Source organism: Accipiter gentilis, chromosome 9 (assembly GCF_929443795.1).
Source record: "Accipiter gentilis chromosome 9, bAccGen1.1, whole genome shotgun sequence".
Taxonomy (NCBI): domain Eukaryota; kingdom Metazoa; phylum Chordata; class Aves; order Accipitriformes; family Accipitridae; genus Astur; species Astur gentilis.
The window spans coordinates 21230609-21255151 of NC_064888.1; the positions used below are offsets into that span (position 1 = coordinate 21230609).

Below are 24543 nucleotides of genomic sequence, written 5' to 3' on the forward strand. Positions count from 1 at the left end.
CTACAATAAAGCTGAAGCCATCTCCACAAGCCATATTTACCTGGGCATTTGTACAACTTCCTCGCCTGAGCGATGTCCCCCTGACTCAGGCGAATACGCTGACCAATAGTTGGCCGGACCCCGTTATCATCACGACGGGGAAGGATGGTGTCGAGGAAAACCCCCCTAAAGGGAAGAACAGAGAGACAAAGAGCAGTGAAGTAGGGAAAGCGACATGATGCACAGAAAGTCATCCTGGCAGGCCTCCCACAGCATCCCCTTGACCATATATCCCATGCTAACAAGCAAGAGTAATGCAGATTGTGATAACTGCATGTCTTGAGGTGGCCTTCTCGCTACAGCAGATAGCTTCCAAATGTACAGGCAAGTCTACCAAGCCAGTAAATTCCTCATTTGATATATCGAGATTGCTGCTGCCTTTGTTTGAGTATAGACACATTCCTTGCCATAAATCAGAAAAGGCAATGAAATATTCTTGCAGAAGGTTCATGGCACATCTGGCTCAGCAGGAGTACAGAGTGGACGGTTAAGCCAAATTTGCAGAGGGAAGGGGAGTTTGTTCAGTAGCAGATGGGGCTGGGTTGGCAGTGACTGCAGTTGCCACAGACAAGAGAAGAAGATCAAGTGCCCTACCTTGCTTCTGCATGAGTTTCCAAGCAGGTAACTGCACTTGTCTCTGCCTCTTTTTCCTCCTACTACTTCTTCCATGTGGTACTTCATACTCAGGAGCTCTCTACTGCGCTTCTGATCTCAGTCCAGTAAAGGATTTAAGCTCAGGCCTCACTTCCATCAAAATGCAAAGTCCGTGCATCCAAGCAAGAGCTTGCATGTAAGAGAGACCCCAAGGCAGCATTAAGACTGCAGGGCTAAAGAGGGAGGGAGGAATCAGAAACCTGAACTCCAGGTTGGTAAAGTCCAAGCTCTCGTGGCCAGGCTGTCCAGTTGCAGGAACCATTTCACTCCACCCCTGAATGCTTAACAGGCTTGGAGGTGCCAAGGATAACAGTGAGCTTAAAACCTCAGCATCAGCTCAGCGAGGCAGGCTTCTCTTTCTGAAGGACAGGATACAACTGTCTGTAGAATCCAATGGGAAATCAGGGCAGAAGCAGTAATTTTAGTGCTGCCTAGTCCTGATACAAGAGTCTTCAAGTATGGGTTAAGCTCTAAGTACACATGTAATTCTGTTCATTGGGCTGCTCAGCTGCATAAGAGCCTTGGGAAGGAGTTTGAGAGGTTTGGGTTGGGGTTTTTTTTGCATTGGTTTAATTTTAAATAAATACTGCAAACAGAGTATTTGGATCACAGCTGTCCAGAGCTGCAGTCAGTATTCTTGAACAGAAAGTATCATTCTATTAAAAATATTTTGTGGGGGGGAATTATTTTGTAAATATTCAAACTGAAGGAAGAAATAGAGGGGAAGGAATTTAATCTGTTTTAAAATCTGGAATCAACTCTTGCATGGGGTATGTTGGGTTTTTTTCAGTGGTAGGAAAATTCCTAATCAGCACCAAAATCAGTACTTACAGGATCTGAGGTGAGCCCATCAAATTTTGATTAGAAAATTCAGGCTGGCATTCTACATGCGAGCTGCATGCCTCTGGCTGAATTTACTTAAGTTTATGTACCGAAAATAAATCCTCCAATTCCATAAATACCACAAACAGAGAAACAGGTTGGTTTGCTCACAGTAGGTTTTCAAGCCTCTTCAGGAGTTCACAGAAGAACTTGGCATTTGGCAGGAACATACTTCTGTGGCCAGTGAAATGTTTTATGCAGATCTCCAGGCTCAACCAGGGAAGAATGCCAACATTTAATAGAGAAACCACCACTTGCATATACAAACTTTTCATTCTTTTTCCCATTCCAGCCCTCATGACTACATACTCACAGCCCCAGCCTTCTGCACACAGCATACACCTACGGTATTGCTTACACAATGCAAACAACCCACAACTTCAAATTACCCTTATTACCTGCCAAACACATTTTTCTTCCAGAAGGCTGTACCCTAGGTTGGGGCAGTAAGACTTCTGGTTTTGCTTTTTCCACCAACTGAACTTTTTACTCCCTTCACATACATTGCTAAACGTGACCGCAAATTAGGAGGCAGTAAGTATAGTTCCTCTCACTTTACAAAGGAACTGAGAACAGAGGAGAGTCTTTCTAGCCTAAACCACACAGGTCCCAGCAGTCCCACACTGTCCACCCAAACCCCATCTGCTTAACAATACTTACGATGTTAAGTTACACGTTTGGTGAGTGTCTCTAAGAGCACCAATACTTTGGCTCACAAATTAATAAACACCAAGCAGACATCATTAAACAGAGCAGCTCAGGAACTCTAACACCAGAACAATTCTTGAATAAGACGCCTAACCTCTCCTCCCAGAGGTAGGGAAAGAACCCAGGAATCCTGGATGCCCCATTCTCCTGCTGTCCAGGCATGGGCAGAACATGCATTAGCTGCCCAATGCAGCAGTAAGTCAAGCAAAACAACCCACCACTTCTACCAGCTAAGAACAAGAGAGTTTGAGAAGAGATACTCTCAAGAGTCATTAGCATCTGCACAGTACCCTGAATGTGTAGTGCATCATGGAAACATTATGAAATTATCAACCAATCTTGAGAAATGCTGAACATTCACTGTCCCATCTGAGAGCAATAGATACAGGTGCTTAAACACCACTCAAGGAAGCAGATACTCAGGGCAGGAGGGCAGGTTAAGCACTCAGCTGCAGGCAGCTACATTTTGTCTGAACTCTGCATTTATATCCCCATGTGCAGAAGAGAGACAACATAACTACTTCACACAGTAAAAGCTGTGGAGGATGTGTATACATCTTGTGCAGGATTAGGATGGTGTGTTGCAAACACATCAAGAATATGCCCCTTGACATGCAGGTAGTGCTACCTGCACCCTGATTCGAACACAAGCTTTGCAGAGGTCATGTTTTGTAACTCCAGGCTGTGCTGCCATGTCAGCTAGCAAGAGGCTTAGTGAATTAAGGTAACCCGCTATTTGCTTAGGGCTCCGTGGAGGTTTAAACTTTCTTATCACTAAGCTGCCATTTATGGGTCTTGACAGCTGTAAAAGAAATTGTTTAATGAGATGGAAATATTCAATTTTATTTGCTGCCATGTCTGTAAGGAATGCACCAGGAAATCAGAGCCTGCAGCCACACTCTGCAAAACAGGCAACATTCTGACATAGACAAGAACAGAAATTCCCATTTCTGGAACCCTTTACTGCTGTCAGTACAATCTCTTGTGCCATACTCCTATTCCTACTAGCCATAGATGCAAATGAGAAGTATGTTTCGCTGTGAACTGAAAATGGGGAGTGACTCCTACAGCAATTTTCAAAAGCACCACTGGAAACAATTTCCACTGCTAGGACTCATTGTGTCTCAGAAAAACTGTCCCTTTCTGTCCTAGGTACAAAGTTTATAATAAAAAGGGCCCAAGATTTGTAGCAGCATTTGACCATGGCAAACACCATATGATTTGCTATCATCAGCATTCACAGGAGTTATAAACAACAAGGTTGTGCTAAGTGCCACGTAAGATTTGGTTCAAGACAGTAAGTCGCAGACATAGCTCTGTGTCCTTCACCTCCTCCTCACATACACACACCAGCTCCGCTGGTGGGGTGCTCATACCATCTTTTTCCTATGTGGACTTTCCAGTGTTTGCTAATGTATTAACACACTCACTACAGCCCTTCCCTCACACAGTCATGCAGGGGCTCTCTCCCATTCCTAGCCACTGATCTTAATGAAACTTGCTGGAACTTAATAACTTCACAGGCTCTATGCTTTTGTCAGTTTGGGTTGCAATCGGCCAGCACTCACAAAACTCAATAAGGTAGGAAGGAGACATGCATACACTCACAAATCTCTGCTGATTGGTCAAAGTAAGCATCGTTCCCTTAGGGGAGCAGATGTTAAGACAGGTCTTGGTAAAGTAAAAGCCTGTTCCCAGCACTGCCTATTTACGGTGAGAGCACAATCAGCCCATAGAGGCACTTACTGCTCAGTTCAATTACGGCACAAAGACTGCTACTGGAGTGAGGGTGGGTCACAGAGACAAAGGGCTTAAAGAAAACAGACTTAAAAATCCTATTAAGCACCAATTTAAATTTAGAAGGACTCTTGCCATTTTTATCCCTTTTTGGCCCAGCAGTGTTCTGAAGGACCCTGGTTTTCAAGAGACACAGACTCAAAGGCATCCACAATATAAATGGCGGTAATAACTTAATCCTGCTTTTGTGCAAGACAATTCTAACCATTTAGAGTCTAGCAAATGCTGGAAGGGTCCAGCAGATGCCTCAAGGGAAGAAAAATTGTTTGCTTTGGGTATCTGATCCAAAGAAATCTCTGAAGGCTGCAAAGCACCCTGGCCCAGCCACCATCTCCTCCTGCCAGAACAAGCAGCATTTCAGCAAGTTTGATAATTTTTCCCCTGGTTGACATGAAGCTTCAGAAACAAAAGCACAAAACAATAGGCTTGGCATTTCCATACAACTGGGTAGTAAGAAAATTTTAAAAGCCAAAAGACACCTTTAATTTTTGCAACAAAAGTTCTCAAGAGTATGAATATTTGCACTCTGCCTTCCATCCCCTTTACTCATGGTATGTCGTGAAGGAAAGCTCTTGGGAAGGAGCAATAGTGGGATCTATGGAAAAAACTTCAAATAATGCAGCAAAATGAAGGCGGTCATCCAGTAACTCTCATTCCAAATCCAGGACATAACTAGCTATGTTCATGTCACCTCTCTATCCAGTAGAGCTGTCTGATCAGAAAATGGGGTCCATCTGGAGGGATGAGTTTGGAGTCAAGGACAAATAGCCTACACAGAAATGGGCCAGTTAGTTGGGACAGGAACAGGACTGAAAACGTCGTCATGAAGAACGCAGTCACACAGAACCACAGAGCTGCAGAGGCCATGATGTAAAGCACATGCATAAATGGTTAAAGAAATACCCAGGTAATTTAAGATCACAATCTAGAGTTTAAATTCTCCCTCAGCAAAGTTGCTAGGGACTCTGAAGGCAATATTGTGACTCTAAAGCATGAGCTGGACAACCAACAGATTCAAAGCTGGTTTTAGCATTACCCTCCTTGCATGTGGGCAGATATGCACACACATATATACGTGCTGCCTGAGAAGGCTGGAAAACATGTTAACAGGGCTTTGGAAGGTCTCTGAGATTATCAGCACTGGGTGAATATAGTGGAGAGGGGAAAACAGGAGTCTGCCATACTTCTCTTGACCTACCTTGCTTTTTTCAAATATTTTTCAAGCTTTCCAATGCAGCAGAGCTCACTGCAACTGCCATATACCTTGGCAACAGATCACAGGTCTCCTTCTAGGCTCCATGTATCCCACAGAGCCAATCACAACTGAAAATAGTCCTAAGGACATGTAACCTTGGATTATCACCTGGAGAATGTATTCCTAGCATAGTGCATGATGCTGTCAAAGTCATATGTCTCTCCCAGTGAGTTCACTTCCCCAGCTTCCATCTTTAAAAAGTTGTACTCCTGACCTGTGATGCCAAACAAAAAAGGGAAGAAAACAAATCACTTAGAAAAAAAGAAGTCTTCAACCTCTGCAAGCCTAGAATGAAAGGGATATACTCCCATGTTCCAACAATTTCAGCTGGACATCCAAAAATCTCTATTCACCCAACCATTTTGACTCTTATTCTAGGCAAGGACTAGCAATATTTCTTCTTCTACATCCTAGCTCACAGATCACTAGGGTTTTCCATAAATCCAGCAAGAAAGGTTTCCACCCACCCAAAAGCCAGGTGGAATAACCTGAAGTGCTATTTTACCTTGCTGTATGTTTTCTCTGATGATTGTGACATGCTGATCCCTGTCAGGCCGTGTGTGCTCATGCCAGAAACCCACCACGTGACCCAGCTCATGAGCCACAATACCAAACTTGTCACAGTTCTTTCCAATGGATATAGCCTGAGGGCCCCCTCCTCGGCGACCCACGTATGAACAACATCTGGAAAAGAAAACCCACAAACCCATGCAGCATATCACTGAATTAAAGAAGTCTGAGACATAGGAACAGAAGATGGCATCTGGCAGCATCCAGGACAGCCCAAAGTTGCATCCAGTATATATACTTACACGTATGTGTGTGTGTATAAAGGAAACACGTAAGTGCGTATCTATAAAAATGCACATATATATATATATACACACACACTCTTAAGTGTTATCCCAGGAAAAAGAATCCAGAAAGACTTAGCACCTTCTTCTGAGCAAATACTAAATTATCCTGGCAATCCTTACTAGAAGTGACAAGATGCATTTCTGTGACAGATTCCCCCATGTAGCCATTGGTCTATTCTGACCAGAGCTAGACATACAAAACCATTTGTCAATGAAAGGGATGTTTGCACACAGATAGCTGCAGGGAATGTGTGTGTCACTTACCCACACGTTCTGTATGTGAACACAATGAAACTCTCTTCATCAGTTCTCTCCACAAATGTCACACAAGTGTGCTTCTCCCAGTGCCTCATTGCTTGCTTAAAGATAGCTCTTTGGGTTCCTGAAAAAGAAATCCAAGAAGAGCAAACAGTGAAGGCCTGGCTTTCAGGAAAATCTCTAATGGACTTCATCTGGATAGGAGAATAGTCAATCTTTCCAACAGTCAATCTTATACCTGTAGACACTTCCAGGAATCTGGGACCCACTTCCAACTATAGGGCTAACTTGTTGTGTCATCCTTTTCTCTCCTTGTGCTTGATGAATTAATTGCACTAATTAAACAGGTAGGAAACTTGGTTAAGCACGTCAATATTTCTCCATATGAGAAATGCCACCTCACTAGGTAAAGGTCATTCTGGCAGAGCTGCTGGGTGTTCTGATCTGCACACCAGCTACTCAGTGGTGTGCCAGATTTGCTCTCATGATGCAATGTAACATGACCACATGCATCTTTCAAGACCCAGGAATCTCATGAGTGCTACAGATGCTTCTCAAAACTAAGGCAAAGCTGTTGTCAGGTAGTTTATCTTTAAAATTAGAAGCAAAAACTATTTAAGAGCTAGAAGCAGTCTCAGGGCAGTGTAAGACGGTGTAGAGATACACTGCTGCTCTGTGCTCGAACTGAGGGACAGCTCAGGACTTGAGCAGAGACACCTGAGACATAGAGTATTATGCCTGTCTCGCACTAGCAAGATGACAGGCTACAGAATGTCCCCTCCCCAGGGAGCAGGGTACCTCCAGCAGTCACTCAGCAGCATCCAGAACAGTCATACAGAAAGCAAGGAAGCAATGCCCCAGAGCGGTACACAGCCTCAGGAGGCTTCCCTACAGTACTGCCTTTCCAGCATAGCCTCTGGTACGCACAGGGCTGCAGAGCAAGCTGCCACTCTCAAGAGGGACTGGAGAGTGGAGAAAGGCCAGAAGTACATCAGAAAGGCATGAGGAATACAGAGAGCAGCTCCAGGGTGGGATTAAGCTGAGGCAAAACACCCAGCTGAACACAAGAGAACTATGCTATGGCAAGAGCTGGTTCTTACAGAATCACCCAAATGGAAGAATGGTGTTACCTACTCTGGACTGGTTAGGGCAGTGAGACACATATAACGCAGAAAAGACTCTCTCATCAGACCCTGAGGGATGGGTAAGGCTGTTCTCTGACAAATGTGGGAGCACAGCTACTAAATATCCTGCCAGGTTGCACGAGCCCCTCCCTTTGTGGGAGGTGAACAGACCCTTCCACTGTGGCTTCACAGACTCCTGGCAGCAGTCTGGGTTCTGGGACAAAGCACACCATAGGAGCCCAAGGAAATAAGGTCTGCTGGATCTAAGTGGGAGATGGGGGAGGCAGCCTGGGGGAGACAGGAAGGAGCCAGCTCCAGTGAGGCACAGAGCCTTCTCATCCATGAGTCACGAAGACCAATCCCATGGGGAACCACCGAGCTACGGAGAGGTGACATCAGAGCAAGCTGTCTGTCTGCTTAGCATGAGAGACTTGCAAGAGATCTGCTGCACCCCAAGAGACACTTGAGTTTGGACAGTGCCCAGGAGATGCTATAAAGATCCTAAAAAGGATACTTTGGAGAGCTCCCCACCCACCATGGCACACAGCTCACTGCTCCTCTCCCTCACACACCTACAGGAGACCCTGAAGTTCCATGCCTAGAAATCAGCAGGTCAGGAAGCACAGTGCACAGAGAAAGCTCTCTGAGTAGGGATTCAGAAGGCAACCTGGGGTACTTCTGCTCCTGCTCTTCTAACAGAAGAGAGGATCCCTTTCTGGAAACACTGGGGGTGAGCACAGCTTACAGGTCCTGGCCCCTGAAGCAATCAAGAAAAGTGACCAAGTCACCCATTTACTTCTTGGACCCCAAGAGAAGAACCATCTCACTGCACACTTCAGTCTCAGGCTTCCACAGTGCACAATTCCTTGTGCAACCACATGCCCACCCTACCTCAGCAGAGAGTTCCTGAGGCATTCTGGGAGAACTGATCCCGAGATCTCCCACACATTTTCAGACACTCATCCCTGAGCAAACAGAGAGCAATGTTTTCACTACTGACCAGTGAAATTTCCTCCAATCACATAGGGGATGACACCCCCTGGCCAGATCCTTTCAGCCCTGGATGTGGTTGCCCTGCGCACTCTGGGAGAGGAGTGTGTATCCATCCCAGACTCATCTTTATAGTCCTTCCTCTTCGGTCCCCTCGCAAGCGTTGTATCCTGCCTGCCGCCTGCAAGACAGAGTGGCAACACTGTTTAAATCCTCTTTAGTTCCATATGCAGCCCTCAGGTAATACAGTGGAGCTTCAGAAAACGAAAAACAAAAAAAAGAAAGATGTTAATCCAAACCAGAAGCCATAGCCAGATTTGCCAGTGATTTGTTTGGGGCTTAGAGACAGGTAACCTGTAGCAACCTGGCCCTTCTTGTCTTGAAGCCTCCATACACACTATGCCAAACCTATTATCCCAGAAAGGTGTAAAGCGACACCCCTCCCATCTCTAGCCACCCACATTCTCCAACAGCAACTTCACAGATGGGGACACAGTACTTAAACAAAGGGAGAGGGATGGGTGTGTGTGGGGGGTCAGACAAACCCAGATGTCACTGTATATTCTCAACCCGCCCCACTCATCCAGATCTGCAGAGAAAGGTTTGTTCTATCAGGGCTAGCTTCACAACAGCAACAACTACTCATTTGACTTGGCCTTGGAAGAAGAGGGCAGACGCCTTAGACTGAAACCTATACTCAAGGTTGAAAAGTATTACATAACAGTGTTTGTTTTCACATGCTAGGTCTTGGGAGTTTGGAAATATATACAGATCAGACTCTGCTGGAGAAGGGATGCTAAGGCTGGAAAAGCTGAGGCATTCTATACTTAGCACACATCTCCATCCATGCTGAATCTCTTCGTTTTAATGAAAAGGAGCAAAAATACAAAAGGGAAAGCAGAACATATGTCTCATTTCTTGCTAAAAAGGCAAAGGAGCCCTGGCTGTGTGGTGCTCAGTGCTGGCCATAAAAGCTGCCTAAGGATTCACATAGGCTTCTAGGCAGACCCTGTACCTTGCCCTGCAACTGTGCTGCTGCAGCTCTGCTCAGATACTGGTTATGCCTACATGAATTGCACTTTTAATGTGGTGTGGGTCTGACCCAGCACAAAATATCCTCCATTCAGAGCTACCCGTCTGATCACTCCCCTGTTTGCTGTGCCATGGGTGATCCAAATTCTCAAAGCAGCCATAGTCCAGCTAGGCTTTACTAGCATGGGTAAGGACTGCATAGACACCACTTCTTAAGACAAGCTTGTATCACGCAGCCAACACATGAGCTGGACTTGGGCAAGGGAATAATAGAGTACAGGGGTTACTACACCTGCAGAGAATACTGGCCTAAAGGGTCACACCAAGGGGAACTCCCTTCTCACCTTGAGAGGCAGCACTGCTGGGGGTGGCTTCTGAGTGCTGGTGGACCTCTCTTGAAACTCCAAGAGGAGGGATCTAAGCTCCAAGTGTGGTTCACATGGAAATCAGCAAGACCTGCTACAGCTTTGCTTTCCAAGTCAGGGACATGGGCTGCCAAGTTATGAAAAAGACAAGCCCCGCTGAGACCTTCCTCCAGTGACTAGAGGGGCTGCTGAGAGCCTCTTCTCCCATTCATCCCTCCAGTGGAAGCATCGGTAAGCAAACCACTACTGTCAAGGCTGAGGGGGTCAAAACAATGGGAAGGAAATTAAGGCAGTGCAGAGGGACTGAAAGAATGAACTTCAAACCCTCCCTCCTGCTTCACCAGGTCCAGCCCTTCCTGCTGAAGGCCTTGCTCTGAGCTGCAGGACAAAGCTGGGAATTTGCCTTTTGTTCCTCTTCCTCCTGAGCACGTCCCTGGCATGCTGGCTGCACCTGGCATTTCAGAAGCTGCCCCATTCCGAAGCCAGCTGCCAAACCCTGGAAGGCAGATGCTCTGAGGTTGGAGGTTCCCCCAATGAAAAAAGAACCACCCTCCCCTTCTTTGCATACACCTATCCCACAGAGGTACTGCTGCAGAATTACAAGGGCCACAGCTGGAAGAAGGGAGAGGGTCTTGAGACAAGTAGTCTTGTGGACAACTGTCTCCCAGTCACAAACTGCTCCTGGGGCTGCCCAAAATCTCCATGGATTTACACACAGACAGCTCCTGCCAGCAAAGCCAAGTGAGGAGCCATCTGCCCCACACTCTCCTGTGCCTGGTGCAGTAGGAGCTCTGCATAGAGGACCCTGGGTTCACACTTCTGTGCCATCAATGCTTCCATTCCTTGCCAGCAACACACCTTCTTGGGTGAATTCTCCACACCAGTCCTGCAACAGCTCTTGACTGCTCCTAATTCCTGCTACAATTTTCTGCGTTTAACAACTTAAATTTGCAGGGGGCGCTTGGAGACACCTGACACCCCTCCCCCCCCCAGCAGCGACTTGGGGAAAGCAGGAACCAGATGCTGTATCACCGGGGGACAGAAGAAATCTGGACAGCATGCTTGAAGAGGCACTGCTTACAGTCACTGCCAAGTTGCATGTATGGAGAGGGTTTCTTCAGTGAAAAATAAAGCCATGCAGCCTTTCTAATGCTTAGTCTACCTGGATATAACCTCGCTTACTGACTTGTACTATTGCTAAGCCTGGGGCAACTGAGATCCTTTCTAAAATCCCCCCCTTCCTCCAGGATGAACAACACTCAGAGGTTTCTGCACGCTAGCTGTGGGTGGGAGACTCTTGACACTGCCCACAGCCCAGGCAGCACTCTGCATCTGCAACATGCCATGAAACAGTCCCTGCTGCTCTCTGAACTCACTGGGGAGTCTCCTAGCCTTATCTGGACAGCAGAGACAGCCCAGCTTTACACCAACAGCAGCACCACCCCATCTAAGTGGAAACAGGCCACCAACACAGCTTTGCAAGCAGAAGCACCTTCCTCAAGTGCTCTTGCCCACTGCTCCACTGCCTCAGGCCTGCCACCAGCTCAGGAGACATAAGCAGCTCTGATGTGGGAACACAGCACTGGGCTATGAACACAGCAGCCATGAGTGCAAATGTCCGCCCCGCTTGACTGACCTGCTACATGGTACCTCTGCCTCAGTGCCTCTGTCTATCCATGGGAAACAACAGTCCCTCCTGCGCACAGTGGGTTGCAAACATCTTGTATAGAACAGGGCAACCCTATGGGGAATGCCTGTAAGATCACAGGTCTGGACTGATCCCGTAAGCAATACTTTACCTACATGAGTGGGAGAAGACAACTGAAAAACTTGGCCTGGGTGACAGCCCTGCTTCAGGGGAACAGAAACTTAAACTGGTGTAGCTGAAACACCCCTACAGCAAGGAGCAGCCAGCTAGCATTACACTGTCTTCGAGTAAAATGTTTTTGCTGTCCTGGTGACAGTCATGGCTACCTGTATGTACTGGGTCTGGCTGGCATGGAGTTAACTTTCCTCATGGCAGCCCATAAGGTACTATGCTTTGGATATGAGTAAAACAGTGTTGATAACACACCAGTGTTCAGGCTATTGCTGAAAAGTGCTTGCATAGCATCATGGCTTTCTTTTTCTCACTCTGCTGAGTCCTGTGCACTCCCCAAGTGAGCAGACATGGGATAGGCAAGAAGCTGGGAGAGGATGCAGCTGGGATAGCTGACCCAAATTGGCCAAATGGATACCCCATACCATATGTCATTATGCTCAGCAATAAAATCTGCAGGGTTTTGTCTCCCAAGGTAGCCAGAAACTGTCAGAAACTGGCTGGACATCAGTCTGCTTGTGGATGGGGGTGAGCAATTGCCTTTATATCACTTTGGGGTTTTTTCTCTCTTTCTTTCACTTATTAAACTGTCTTTATCTCAACCAATGAGTTTTCTCACTTTTGCTTTTCCTGGTCTCTCACCTATCCTGCTGGAGGAGGGGGATAGCGACCAAGCAGCTGTGTGAGTGCTTGGCTGCTGGTTGGGGTCAACCCACCACACCATATAAGGCAAACCCACCCTTGCAGAGAGTCCACCAACAGCAACAAATGCAGACACCTGGGCATGTCTGGTCTCTTAGGCACGGAGGCACACACATGTACACAGGACAAAACATGGTTTTACAGGGGATAAAAAAGCAAATAAAAGATACCCAAAGGTCTGGGTGGGGTACCACATTACCCTTTTTAACTGCTTTGTTACTACGATCAGTTGAAGTGGCGTTCTCACTTGACACAAGAGAATGTTCTCCCAGGCCTCCTGCAAAGGAAAAGAAGAGCAGAGACACATCTCCTGGTGAGTTGGCTGGCAGAACTCTGACATGGGAAGGACAGCTGCTATCAGTGATGCCTTTTGGGGGTCTGCTGGCCACAGAAGCTGGCTACTTTCCCCATACAGGGAGCAGGGACTAAGAGCCTGACAAAGCTGGGCTTTTTCCCTAGGTTTGTTCCTAGCCTACAGTGACACCTTGCAACTCATTACCATCCTGTGCCTTAGTTTCCCCATATACTGAATAGGCAGAAAGTCTCTTCTAGGAAGGCTAATTCCACAGACATTTACTGAGAATAGGAGCTATACAAGGAAGATGGTAGCAATAGTATCACTATTAAATCTCAAACTAAAAAACATACACTGTCAAGGCAAAGAATGATCTACATTTAGACAAATACACTCTTATCAACTCTTATACATCTGCCTGAATTCAGCTTAATCTGAAAATAAAAGTCGTCCTCTGTGATGCTAATACCTACTAGCTACCAAAGCAGGAAGAATTATGATGTTAGCTCCTGGGTATTTCTTGTGCTTCACCCAGTGCCAGCTACCCCTTTTTTGGAACAGCACTGCCAAGCACAGGGAGGTCCCCAGCTTGTCCATGGAGATGGCTCTCTTCAGCTCAGTCACCAAAACAAAACTGGTTGGTCCCACTTTGAGTGCCTCCCTGCCTGGCTTTCCTATTTCCTCATGGAAAACCAACTCATGATGTTCCCGTGATGTGCAAGACACCAACATGTTGGGGGAGGGATTTGACTGCTTGATGTCACAGCTATTGGGCACAGAAACCACAGCAGTTCCATGGCATCTTCGTACCAGCACTGTGCCTAACCCTTTCCTTTCCTCCAGACAGCACTGCTGCTTCCTCTCCCCACCAGTGTGCTGTAGCAGAGTACTGCTGGCAGCAGGGTGCAGGGAGTGGAGAAACGACTCCACCAGGTTAGGCTGTACAGCACTCCAGGAGGGCTGAGGGGGCTCAGTGCATCCAGAACCCTCTACCATAAGATGAAGACTCAGGAAGAGATCCTAGCTCCCCAGAAAAGTCACATTGCTAGGGAATGGAGACAGAGGCCCCTTGTCTATAGCCCCTACTGGTCATTTGACCATTAAGGTACTACAATACTTGGCAATAGCCGAGTACTTGTTTTTATTTTTTTTGATGTATGATGTAGAAATAGGATCTTCCCTCAATACTGAATCCATTCTGCCACAGAAAAAGATTTAAAATGTCACCCAGTGCCAGAAACTGATTTAAAACAAATAATAACTTGTTCACACTTCTGTTCCAAAGGACTTCAGAATAGTTCTGCCCACTATAAAGGAAAATATCAACTGGGCAAACTCACCTGTGCTGCAGGAAGCAAACTGAGATCTTCCTCCTTTACACAATGTTACCACTAAAGTCTGATTTCTATAAGCATCATTATGTCCACCCTGGTACCTACAATCCTGAGGTCTACAGACAACCCTCCCATCAGCAGCATGGAAGAGAAAATCACAACCATGTAACACAGGAGAAGGACTGAGTTCCACTTCATATTCACTTGGCTGCTGGGTGAGCAAGGTGCCAGATGCAGTGAAGTTCTGAACGCTCACAGGCAGCTCAGGGATAGTTGCTTTAATCAAAGCAGTTTTCAGAGCACTGGAAAGACCCTGAATTACGCATCTTCTGTTTTGATTTTGTAACTATATTTTTCTGTTCACAAAATATTTTCTACTCTTTCTTCCCACCACCATCTTCAACTTCCCCTAAAATGCCTGTTTCTGAATTAACTCCCCCAACACTAGCTAGCAAAGCAAAAAGAACCAAAACCAAAACAACCCCAAAACTCAGAGAGGCTAAATATTTCAAAAAGGGTAAAGAAGCAGAGGTATTTTCACAATATTGGTTTTCTGTGGTATTTTTCAGATTCCTAAAAATGTCTAAATTAATAAAAAGTTCAGACTGCTTAATGATTTTGCACCCTACCACGAAATCTACCCAGGGATCTGCTGATTGTCCCACCAAGGGAGGACCATCAGTCATACAGTCTTGAGATTTGAATTCTATGTATCAGCAGCTGCTGAGTGTGGGGAAGGAGGGAGGGTGGGAAGGAGGGAGCACTAAGAGATCATCCAGCAGCAAGAGGACCTTCAGGACAGGGACAGTAGAAGAAAATGCAGTGAAAGGGATAGAAACATGGTTGGAAAATGGGGGAGGGAGAAGAGGAAAGAACAAGACTCTTCTTTCTATAGCTGTTTGTCTTACAGGTTTCCTGGGCTTTCCATTTTGCAAGGTCCAGCTTGGGAACACCACAGAAGCCAGAGAGCAACTATAGAGAGTATAGGTATCTGGGCTGCGAGCCACTGAACAGTCACAGACCTAACATGGAAAACCAACCAGAGCAGGAAAGCTCTCCATGGTGACTGTAGCAGGAGGGAGAACTCAAAAATGGTGCCCAGCGTGAGAGAGCACAACACGTGAGTCGGCAAGATGTATAACAGATAAATAAAACTGGCACATTCACAGCCTTAAGAAGGTGGTGCTGATACCACCACTGTTGTCCCCCTCCCTCCTTCCCCACCTTGGTATTGTGGGTGCCCCGTGAGCAGAAGGGAGGCTGAATGAGCTGATCTCTGTAGAGGTATTAGCAAGAGCAAGTTTCTACAGTCTTGGTGGCAAGGTAAAGAACGAAGCACGAAGAACATGGTCAACCACCACATGCAGAAAGGGAGATAGTGTTAGTCATATAGCACTGCTGGATGCTGTGTGGACACTTCGAAGATAGCCGGACATCTTCCAGCCCCTGAACCAGTCTTGCTTTGCCAGCTGGAAACTCTTCTTTTTGCTCTGGAGCTGGCTTCTTATAAATACTTCTTCAGCCCCTCCAAGGGGGCAAGGACAGGGGAAAAGGTATATCTCTGACACCTTGGAGGAGGGCTGAGAGGATGGTATCAAATTCTACCTCTTTGACATTATACTACTATAACTAATTAGAATATCAGGAAAGGGATGATGAAAGACAGCAACAAAATTAACTAGAGGAAAATAAAATACCCAGACTCTCAGCTGACTATAGGTTAAAGCTTCCTGGTCCAAGAGACACACTAAATCAGGGGATTGTCTCCCAAAGGAAGTACCATAGTTTAACTGGACAAAAGCCACTAGATGTGTGAACAGGAACAAGCCTGATTCAACAAGATGGATTGCTCTGAACTCTATCACTCTTTTCCAGCCTCAATGTCCCATCCTAAGATTTCCCTTTGTTTTCTTTCATGGCCAGTCCTCGTCACTTCCTTAAGCCCAAGCTCAACAAAAGTTCCTCTTCTCAGCTAAATTTTACATCCCCAGGACTTCTCACCCCCCCAAAGTACGCTATTCTTCACACAATATCCCATTCCATTTAAAGGAAAGCCCAACCGGCCATTCACCACCAGAATTATTAAGACATGTCATCTTTGCTAGAGTAAAGGATAATTTCGTATTTCTAAATAAATGCAGCTTGCTTCCAGTCACAAACAGATTGCTTCTTAATTGAACTTGGGAGGTGAATTATATGGTGAATTAGGAAAAAAAGAACAACTCTGTATTTAGTGAATTGTTCCCCAAAGAGGGAGCTGTGTGGGATTGAATTGCAAATGATGGCACCAAACCCTAGAGCCGGGCCCCCTCTCCTGCACCCGAGCTGCTGACCTCTGCCGTGCTGCAGTGTCATTTGTGCAGACAGCTTTTCCAAGCTGGGAGCACATTCTTTCCCAGAGATCAGTGCAAGCCTTGGTTTCTTATGCAAAGGAGATGTTTGAATAAACTAGTGTGACTAATGAAATCTACAACATCTTTGCATATTTTGTCTCATTGTAACCGATGAAAAGGGAAAGCACGACACAAAGGCCAGATATGGGTGTGCAGATATATCAGATATTTTCAAACACTGCTAATCTCACTAGTACAGACAGGGAGCATCCATACCCTTCTCTCCCACAAGGGTGTTTTGGAATCATATATAAGAATTTTGGAAGATCCTGTTCCAATTTACTTGAGCTTTTAGACATTTCCTATCCTTCCAATACCTAAACATATCACAAAGATTAAAGTGACTTGACAGACATTTAGTCCTCTCTTCTGATTCTTCCCAAGAGGAGGCTAATACAGGATCCTAGCAAAACAAAGATAAGTAACTGATGTGCCATAATCAATAAATAAGGAAGCCCAGAAATGCACCTCGCATCTGGAAGCAGCTACACCTAAGTTGCAGGCAATGTGCAGGTTCTGTTGCCCCCTCAACACATTCCTGAAATTGTACCTCTCTGTTGGACTATTCTGTCATGTCCAAGAGCAGAGCGGATTCCAGAGGTACCGCTCTAGAGCATGAAATGCCCGCGTATGTATTGAAACCTATTGTCATCAGAAACACTGAAGAATGGAGATTTTCAGTTTGACACAATGCTCCATGGAAAGCCAATACAGTAAAAAAAAGGCAGGCTTAGTCTACCGCTTACCATAGCCCGTAATGAGATGAGCAAACCAGGACTGACTTTCCTGTTTTTTAATGTATATGCAGCAGTTAACAAGTCCTCCAAGGTCACTTTCATCCTCAGTACTTCCCACCTGCTGCTGTAACAGAGCAGCCATCACCTTTCTCCAGCCTGACTGTTAAGGCTTGTCTGCTTCTCCCACAACCAGGGATGATACAGAATTTGTTAGATCGTGCCTCTGTGCAGGGAGCTGTACTAGATCTCCTAAGCTCTTTTAGCACCCACATTTTTGTGATTCAATCCTTTCTAACAATTTGTCCTGCTTAACAGCTACAACTCCAGCAGGACACTGCTGGACTTCCTAGCTAGATAAGTTAGTTTCTGTGCATGACCTGGCGGAGAACACACAAGAGATTCTCTGCCCAGGCTGGGAATATTCATCTTCTACCTACAGCGCACTTGTACAACTTGTTTCTCTGTTTCCCACAGACCAGCACTGCCAAGGGAGCTTGGCTGACTGAAAGAAACATCCAGTAGCTTAAATGCACCATAAATCTGAGATAAATCCACCATGCTTGCAACCCTGGCTGAAGAACAGGCTTAATTGGCCTAAATTGTTTGCAGGAACTAGAGAGGCAGCCTAAGATGGTAGGCAAGGGTCCAGAGAAGCAGAAAGCAGCAGGCTGTGGCATTGTTGGGAAGAAAGGAGTTTCTCCCACTCTTCCAGAAGAGGAAAATGAAAATCCAATTTTGTTAAAAGAAGTTCAAGTTGTTCAGCTGGAACCAAAAGAAAAGACAACACACTAAGAGAGAGAGAATGCACAAAGCATGCCACCAAAACTGTACTGTTTGCAGTTCCCTTGTACCACCAGCACAGGATAAAAGATACATAACCTGAGGAAAGAGCAGGAAGCAGACTCCATTCAGTACCCATACCTCCCCCAAGAGAGGGTGGGACTAAGAGAAGTAGTAATATACTGGACCTGAAAATTTGTCTTCTACAAGATGCAACTTAGGATTGAAGGTATTTACTGCTGTGCATGTTCTGCCTTTTTTTTTTTTTTTTTTTTTTTTTTTAAAGCCCAGGTAGTCTGAATAACCAAAGAGGGAGCAATCAGATCCCTTACTAAATAAAGCTTCTGCACTTGCTTCCACTTGATTACAAACCATGAGGGGCTTCTTGTCTGAAAAAGGAGAGGAAAGCTAGGCAAAGCAGATAAGCAGCCCACTGGTGAATCAGGACACACATAGTGGGCCTGGAAATACCCACCACCCTGCTATTGAGTCCCCCTAAGACCTCAAAGCTGCTTGAGAGGCAGCTGACTTCTAAAACATTTTAACACCACCTGTCTTCTAGCTTTTATCTGAAAACAGTACTCTGGGGCAAGATGAGTTACCCAATTGAAAGCAAAGGAGAAATATCAGTGTATCCTGAAATATGTCGAGCTTCATTTTCAGAGGATGCCCATTTAGAATTTTAGTCTAAAACCCAATTACTGCCAAGAGGAATTTTAGATGTCTGAAAAATTGCAGTTTGAGAACACAAAATGTTCCTACATGGGAAGTTGGATGGGATGAAGCTTGCAACATCTCCCTTTTTCCCAAAGTAGAAAAGTTCCCATTAAAATCAAAACCTGCCACTTCCAGAGCAGTTCCAAGCCAGGATAATTTTTCCTCTCCAGACCAATGACGACTCTCTCCATGTTCACTGAATCTCCTCTTCCTTCCCTGGTTGCTGTCCACACAGGAGAAGGGCTCCATTGCAGAACTTGGAAAGTAGCTACCACCATTATGTTCATCACCTCCGTTGAGGATAAAGGAGGCCCCAGTGAGTGCTGAGGACTTTGCCAGGTTCTCCTATTTTTCTGATTTAACAGAGAATAACTTGACTGTATGCATATCGAACTGCCACAAGACTTTTTCTAATATGTCTTACTGTGGAGGAAATTTCAGAGCTGGGACACAACCAAGGGAAAAAAGCATCATAAAATACATTTTTAAAATTATTAACAATTTCACCTCCCCTGTCTATGCCTTAAAACACCTAACTTTCATAGTCTCATTCAATATATGTGCTAGTCACATGCCACAGCTTAGAGACTGGATTTCAAACAGAAGCTACAATGAAGCGTCCACAAAACCAAGAAGTTCAGGTAACATTAAACACTTGTCACTGTTCAGAGCTTCAGTTCTGGTGAACTCTGTCATATTATAACCATCAGAGAAGCTTCTGGAAGAACAGGGTAAGTCAAACTTGATGTTACATGCTGCTTTTAACTTCCTCATTAACCACTGGTCAAGAACTTTTTATTGTAGAAGAAACACTTTATTGCACTGGATTTTCTTACCACAAAGTGATGATTTTATTAAAACAAGCTCTTCTGGGAAAACGCATTCAGAATGCGGAACAGATGTTTCCCAGAGCTGGTGGAGAGTCTACAGCAAAAACCTTTCATAAACCCCCAGGCCCCAGAGATCTGAGCAAATGATTTGAGATAGAACCTTCAGCATTTCCTGCCAATGGAATAGCTGAAGTTCCCTCAATTTACTTGAAGAAAAATAAATTAAAGAGGGGAAGAATTCTGAACGCCAAATTCCTTATAGGAATCCATTTTTCATATTCAAAGTAAGCTGACTAGCTGCAATAACTCAGGAGAGTCCCAGGGTCCAGAGGTTTGACAAGCAGATGTGTCATCTCCATATCAGCTCTGTGAATGCTTGTGCAAGGCAAGGACACTGACCTCCCAGGGAAGTTCACAAGAAGAGGAAGCTAAGCACACACAGGGCTGCCACAAACATGAGCTGCAAAGCACTTAATGCACCAAGCCCTTCTGCTGGCCATCCATGTTTGGAGCGGCACGGCCAGCAAAGCAGAAGTGTAGGCAGCACCATTCCCCAACACCTGAGTTTCTCCAGGTACTCCCTGCTATTCTGGAAGTGGCAGCATCACTTTTATACTGTGATGCATCTTCATTTTAAGTTAGGCATTGCAAGAAATGGGACAACCTGACCCAACCTCTCCACCAACCTTTCAACTGAGAGTCAATGCTTAAGGGGAGCAATGCTCTCTGGAGACAAGGAAGGACAGAGAAGACTGGAAGGGGCCTTCCCCTGCAGGCTGTAACAACCACCTCTGTTCCCTGGGGCAAAAAGACAGACAGATGAGAGAGAAAAGAAAGAAAAGAGTTACCTACAACCTGTGTCGTGTCATCGACTTCTTCCAGTGTGAAAGAGTCCTGCAAGTCCCAGGCCTACAGTGCTTTTACTGAGGCAAGTGAAAATTAAAAGCTAAAGTGAGTACACATGTACTTTGGCCACGTGCATATCTCTGCTGTATGGCCAGAGCCCCACACACAGTATGCAACTTCTCCCCTCCCAGCACATCAAAGCAGTAATGTGTAGCACCAACTACCCCCTCACCCCATTGCACCTGATTTCTCATCAATCTGATGGATCAAGATCTATTTCTAACAGGTGTCTGCCTCTCTACCACATTCCTCTTGATTTCACAATAATCCTCCTCCTTCCCTGTTTCTCCTTTGAAAGGAAAGAAAGAGAGAAGTGAACTTGCAGGTGATAAGGAAACTGTAAGAGCTGGCTTGGGTTTGCCCATTACTGTTCTAGCAGGCAGTACAAACCCTCCCAGCCCCCCTCTGGTAACATCCCTTTCCCTCTGACCTGCACAGTCTAATTGCTTCAGCCTCAGCCTACTCTGGGCCCCTTTGGGCACAGCCATGCACAGCTCCCCACGCCGCCTTGCAGCATCCCCTGCCCCATTCCAGCTGTGGGCTCCCAGTCAGAGCCCTGGGCTCTCCACAGCCTGGCCAGACCACTCCTCCCACTCAGCCTTCCTAATCCTTTTGTTTTCCCTCCACCTTGTTTATACTGGACCAAAATTAACTTCAAATTAAAAAACTACACTGGAAGCTAAATTATGTTTGAATGCAATTAAAACTCCTTCCATGGAGAGCGTGTGGTGCCAGCACAGAGACCTTTCTTCCAACTTGCTTTCTGCCTGGATATTCAGCCACTCCCAATCCTGGAGCTTCCTGGAGAGTTTTTGGTGCCTTCTTACCCCCCAGGAGCCTGCACCATGTTTAACAGGCAGTTGAGCACCCTAAGCAAATACAGCCGAGATGCCCCGTCTGCTTGGTTACCTACCAGCTCCACCACAGCTCATTTAAAGGACACCCCAAACCGACTGCCAACAGCAGGGAAATTGAGGCATGAGCCCGCACTGAGGCAGAAAGACAAGTGGGGCTTGAAAAGCTTTGGGAGCACAAGCCAAACATGGACACTGCTGGGTAGCCTTAGGCCATCTCCAGCCCCAAGGTCCAAGCTCCTTGGTGAAACAGATGCCCAAATCATTTCCAGTCATTAAAAAAGCCGTGGGGGAGCTGGGAGGGGATAAGTGGCAGAGAGGCTTTCCTCATTGCAGCGAGCTGCCCCCTGAGAGCTGCTGGCAGAGAAGCTGCCCTGTCTGTCCCAGGGACAGCTGTAGTTCAGTGGGGGAGTCAGGTCTCAAACCCACTCTCTGCCACAGACTGACTCCAGGATTCAGCAACACCATCAACTGTGAAAAGAAGAGAGGCTAACCCCCTCCCTAACACAGCCTTATGCATCTCACACTATCTTCTCCGCTCTAGGAAGTGGAACAGCAAGATAATCTGAATATTTCCTTTTGCCTCTGATCTTTGCCCTGGAGAAACTTGTTACCCATCCCCTTGGGCTGTCCAAGTCACCATCTGGCCTCAGAACTATAGCAGCAAACACAGTCCAGCATTTCAGCCTAAAACTAATTTGCTTTCTTTCCCCACTTGACAGCTGAATAAATACTTTGTCTTTGCCATTTGAAAAGGGGAGCCGCAGTAAAAGTGTTTTTGTCCGCTGCAGCTATGAGCACCAGCCTTCTTTCCAAATTAGGCCTGAACAAGCAGCTCAAAGTGAACACATTTATTCCACAAATGTAACCCCTTTCTGTTCACAATCAATCACGAGCAGTTTACAACTTCTGATTTATTTGTTGTTTGCTATTATCCATCAAGTCATTTTGGCTACTGATTGTTTCTTGGACCTGACAGCTATTTTGCTGAACAGGGTAAGCAACTTTTATTTTGTGGGCACAGCAACATCCCTGCTTGAAAGGAGAGAGCCTGAGGGTCAAGGCATCCAAGCCAGCCTTGCAGAGTGACCATCCTGCAAGGACTGCTCTCAGACATTATTAGACCCTACTCTTTCACTGACCGTTTCTGCCTCCAAATTCTTTTGCTAAAACACTCTCAGAAATGACAAGGCAGCCTATGCAGTTGAGGCAAATTCAATTTTTTATTTAAGCAAGTATTCAAGGAAATTAGGCATTTGCCCAGCTCTGAATCAAATGCATGATTTAGGCAATTCTGCAGTTACTGGCTAAGCACTGTCGTATTTTACAATTAGGGTAATGGATTTAACTTCCAATGTAATTTCCATATGGATAAACTGATCTCCTCAAGTGCATTTGCCCATGTGTTCCCTGCATCACAGTTAATTAATATAAAGCTATTTAATAACCTCCACTTAAACACAAAAGACTATTCAGACTCTTCTGCCATCAGTAAAAGGAACAGCCTCCCAGTGTGTTACACCAGCTGTAGACAAGAGCGAAGGAAATTTAATTAAGAGTGATTGAGAGGAAGACAGTTGCAAACAGAAATCAGATGTTATAAATGCTTTACATTGTGATTACCCCAGCTCCTTAAAGGGTTAATAAGGCCATCTAGCACCAACGTCCAGGTGCTTGAGATGTGCCCAAAAGAGAACTTAGGGTATGGGGAAAGCAGCGGGGCTGGGAGCCAAAGCCAGGCAAAGTCAAGCAGGGAGCAGCAGGGACTCAGCATCGTCCGTGCAGTGTCACTGCTGCAGCTATGCCCAAAGCTGACGGTGGCACCATGCTGAATAGGAAGGAGCTATAGAAACAGGCTGTTTGGAAGCAGCATCAACCATGGCATCAACGTATATAGTTTCTGCAGATGTCTTCGGGTGCTTAAAGTTAATTGCTCATTAGCAAAATCCAAGCTGATTAATTTCTGATGTGCAGCATTTGACAGGAGCGATACTGAGTTACTGCCTTCCTGGCTGATTTCTAAAAGAAGCATATTAATTGGACTCACAGGATAAACACAACCAAAGTTTCCACAAAGAATGAATAAGTGGCAGAGTTTGAAATAGCTGGGGATTTTCGTTACAATGGAGACAGCTTTATTGCTTGTGTGGATTAATTTGAGCTATATAGCAGAGCTCATAAAATCACTAAAAGAAAAACTATGTAAGGCTGAACGTTGGCTGCACAGCAGAAATAAACCCACTTATTTTGACAGGCGGGGGGCCACCATCCAGAAAACTTGATTTCAGGGAACAGTGCATTTACAAAACAAACTTTGTGGTGCATGTGACCAGCTGCCATCAGGAACCTAGACAAGAGAAAAAAATACATTTTACTCCAGGGGGATTGCAGAGCAAGTAGTAGGGTTGTGTCATTCAGGTTGTGCTCTGGCAAGGGCCAGGTGGTATCTTCACCTGTTGCTTGGGACTCCCTTTACCCTGCCCTGCAGGACCTTTATCACAAGCAAAGGGGAAAGAGGAGACAGACTTTATGTCTCCTGTGGTGAATGAAGCACTTCTCTGCCTCTCACAAGCCAAGTTTGGAAAACCACAGCCCACTGCGTGAAGGAGCACTGCAGGCCCCACTGGTCCCAACTGGTTTTGAAGCAACGTGTCACACTGGAAAGACCCTCGTCCAAAGAAAATTGAAGCCTGCATACCTTTTGGTGGAACAGGTGGAGTAAGGACTCTAGCACCTCTTGTTGCTATTCAGGCACATCACAAGGAGCACCTCACTGCCTAGGGAGGCAGTGGGCAGCCTGATGTTGACTCAAATGTTATTTAGCATTCAAGAACCATGCTCTCTCCTGCGTCACACTTCAAGGTTGCATAGGGACTGTACAAAACACTACAAAAGTAGGAACAAAAACCACATTGGGAAGCAAGGATAACAGTAAGACAGCATTTGTCAGCATGTGAGACAGCTCTCCATGGTTATCACCTAAGCTGGCCTGTGCTGTGCTTTTGGAAGTGCAAGATGCAAAACCCTCCAGAGCAGAATCTGTGCCTGTGAACTGAGCTGCAGCCCACTGGATGGGCCAGCACACGTGCTGTGCAGTGTATCCCCAGGGCTCTAGACCCGAAGCCTGTGCAATTGCCCCACAGGCACTGTCCAACTGGACAGATCAATCCAGTAGCAGTGGCACGACAAGAACAGGCAGACATGCCTGACAAGCC

General features: G+C 45.9%; 1 protein-coding gene across 7 annotated transcripts in view; it reads right to left on the reverse strand.

Annotated features, from left to right (window-relative positions):
• TLL2 (tolloid like 2) overlaps nt 1-24543 on the reverse strand; it is a 321269-nt gene that overhangs the window by 252270 nt on the left and 44456 nt on the right. For 3 of the 7 annotated variants that reach the window (XR_007507213.1, XM_049809772.1, XM_049809775.1), the window contains exons 3-9: nt 12682-12789; nt 8575-8745; nt 6457-6574; nt 5841-6019; nt 5444-5549; nt 1687-1785; nt 41-165 (exon numbers count right to left, since the gene is read on the reverse strand). Coding sequence is in view for 6 of the 7 variants with exons in the window: in XM_049809772.1 (XP_049665729.1) it covers nt 41-165; nt 1687-1785; nt 5444-5549; nt 5841-6019; nt 6457-6574; nt 8575-8745; nt 12682-12789 (906 nt within the window). In the remaining variant the exon portion in view is untranslated. Of the gene's footprint in view, nt 1-40; nt 166-1686; nt 1786-5430; nt 5550-5840; nt 6020-6456; nt 6575-8574; nt 8746-12681; nt 12790-24543 lie in introns of those variants that run through there. The other 4 variants (XM_049809774.1, XM_049809777.1, XM_049809776.1 and 1 more) reach the window with 4 other exon arrangements.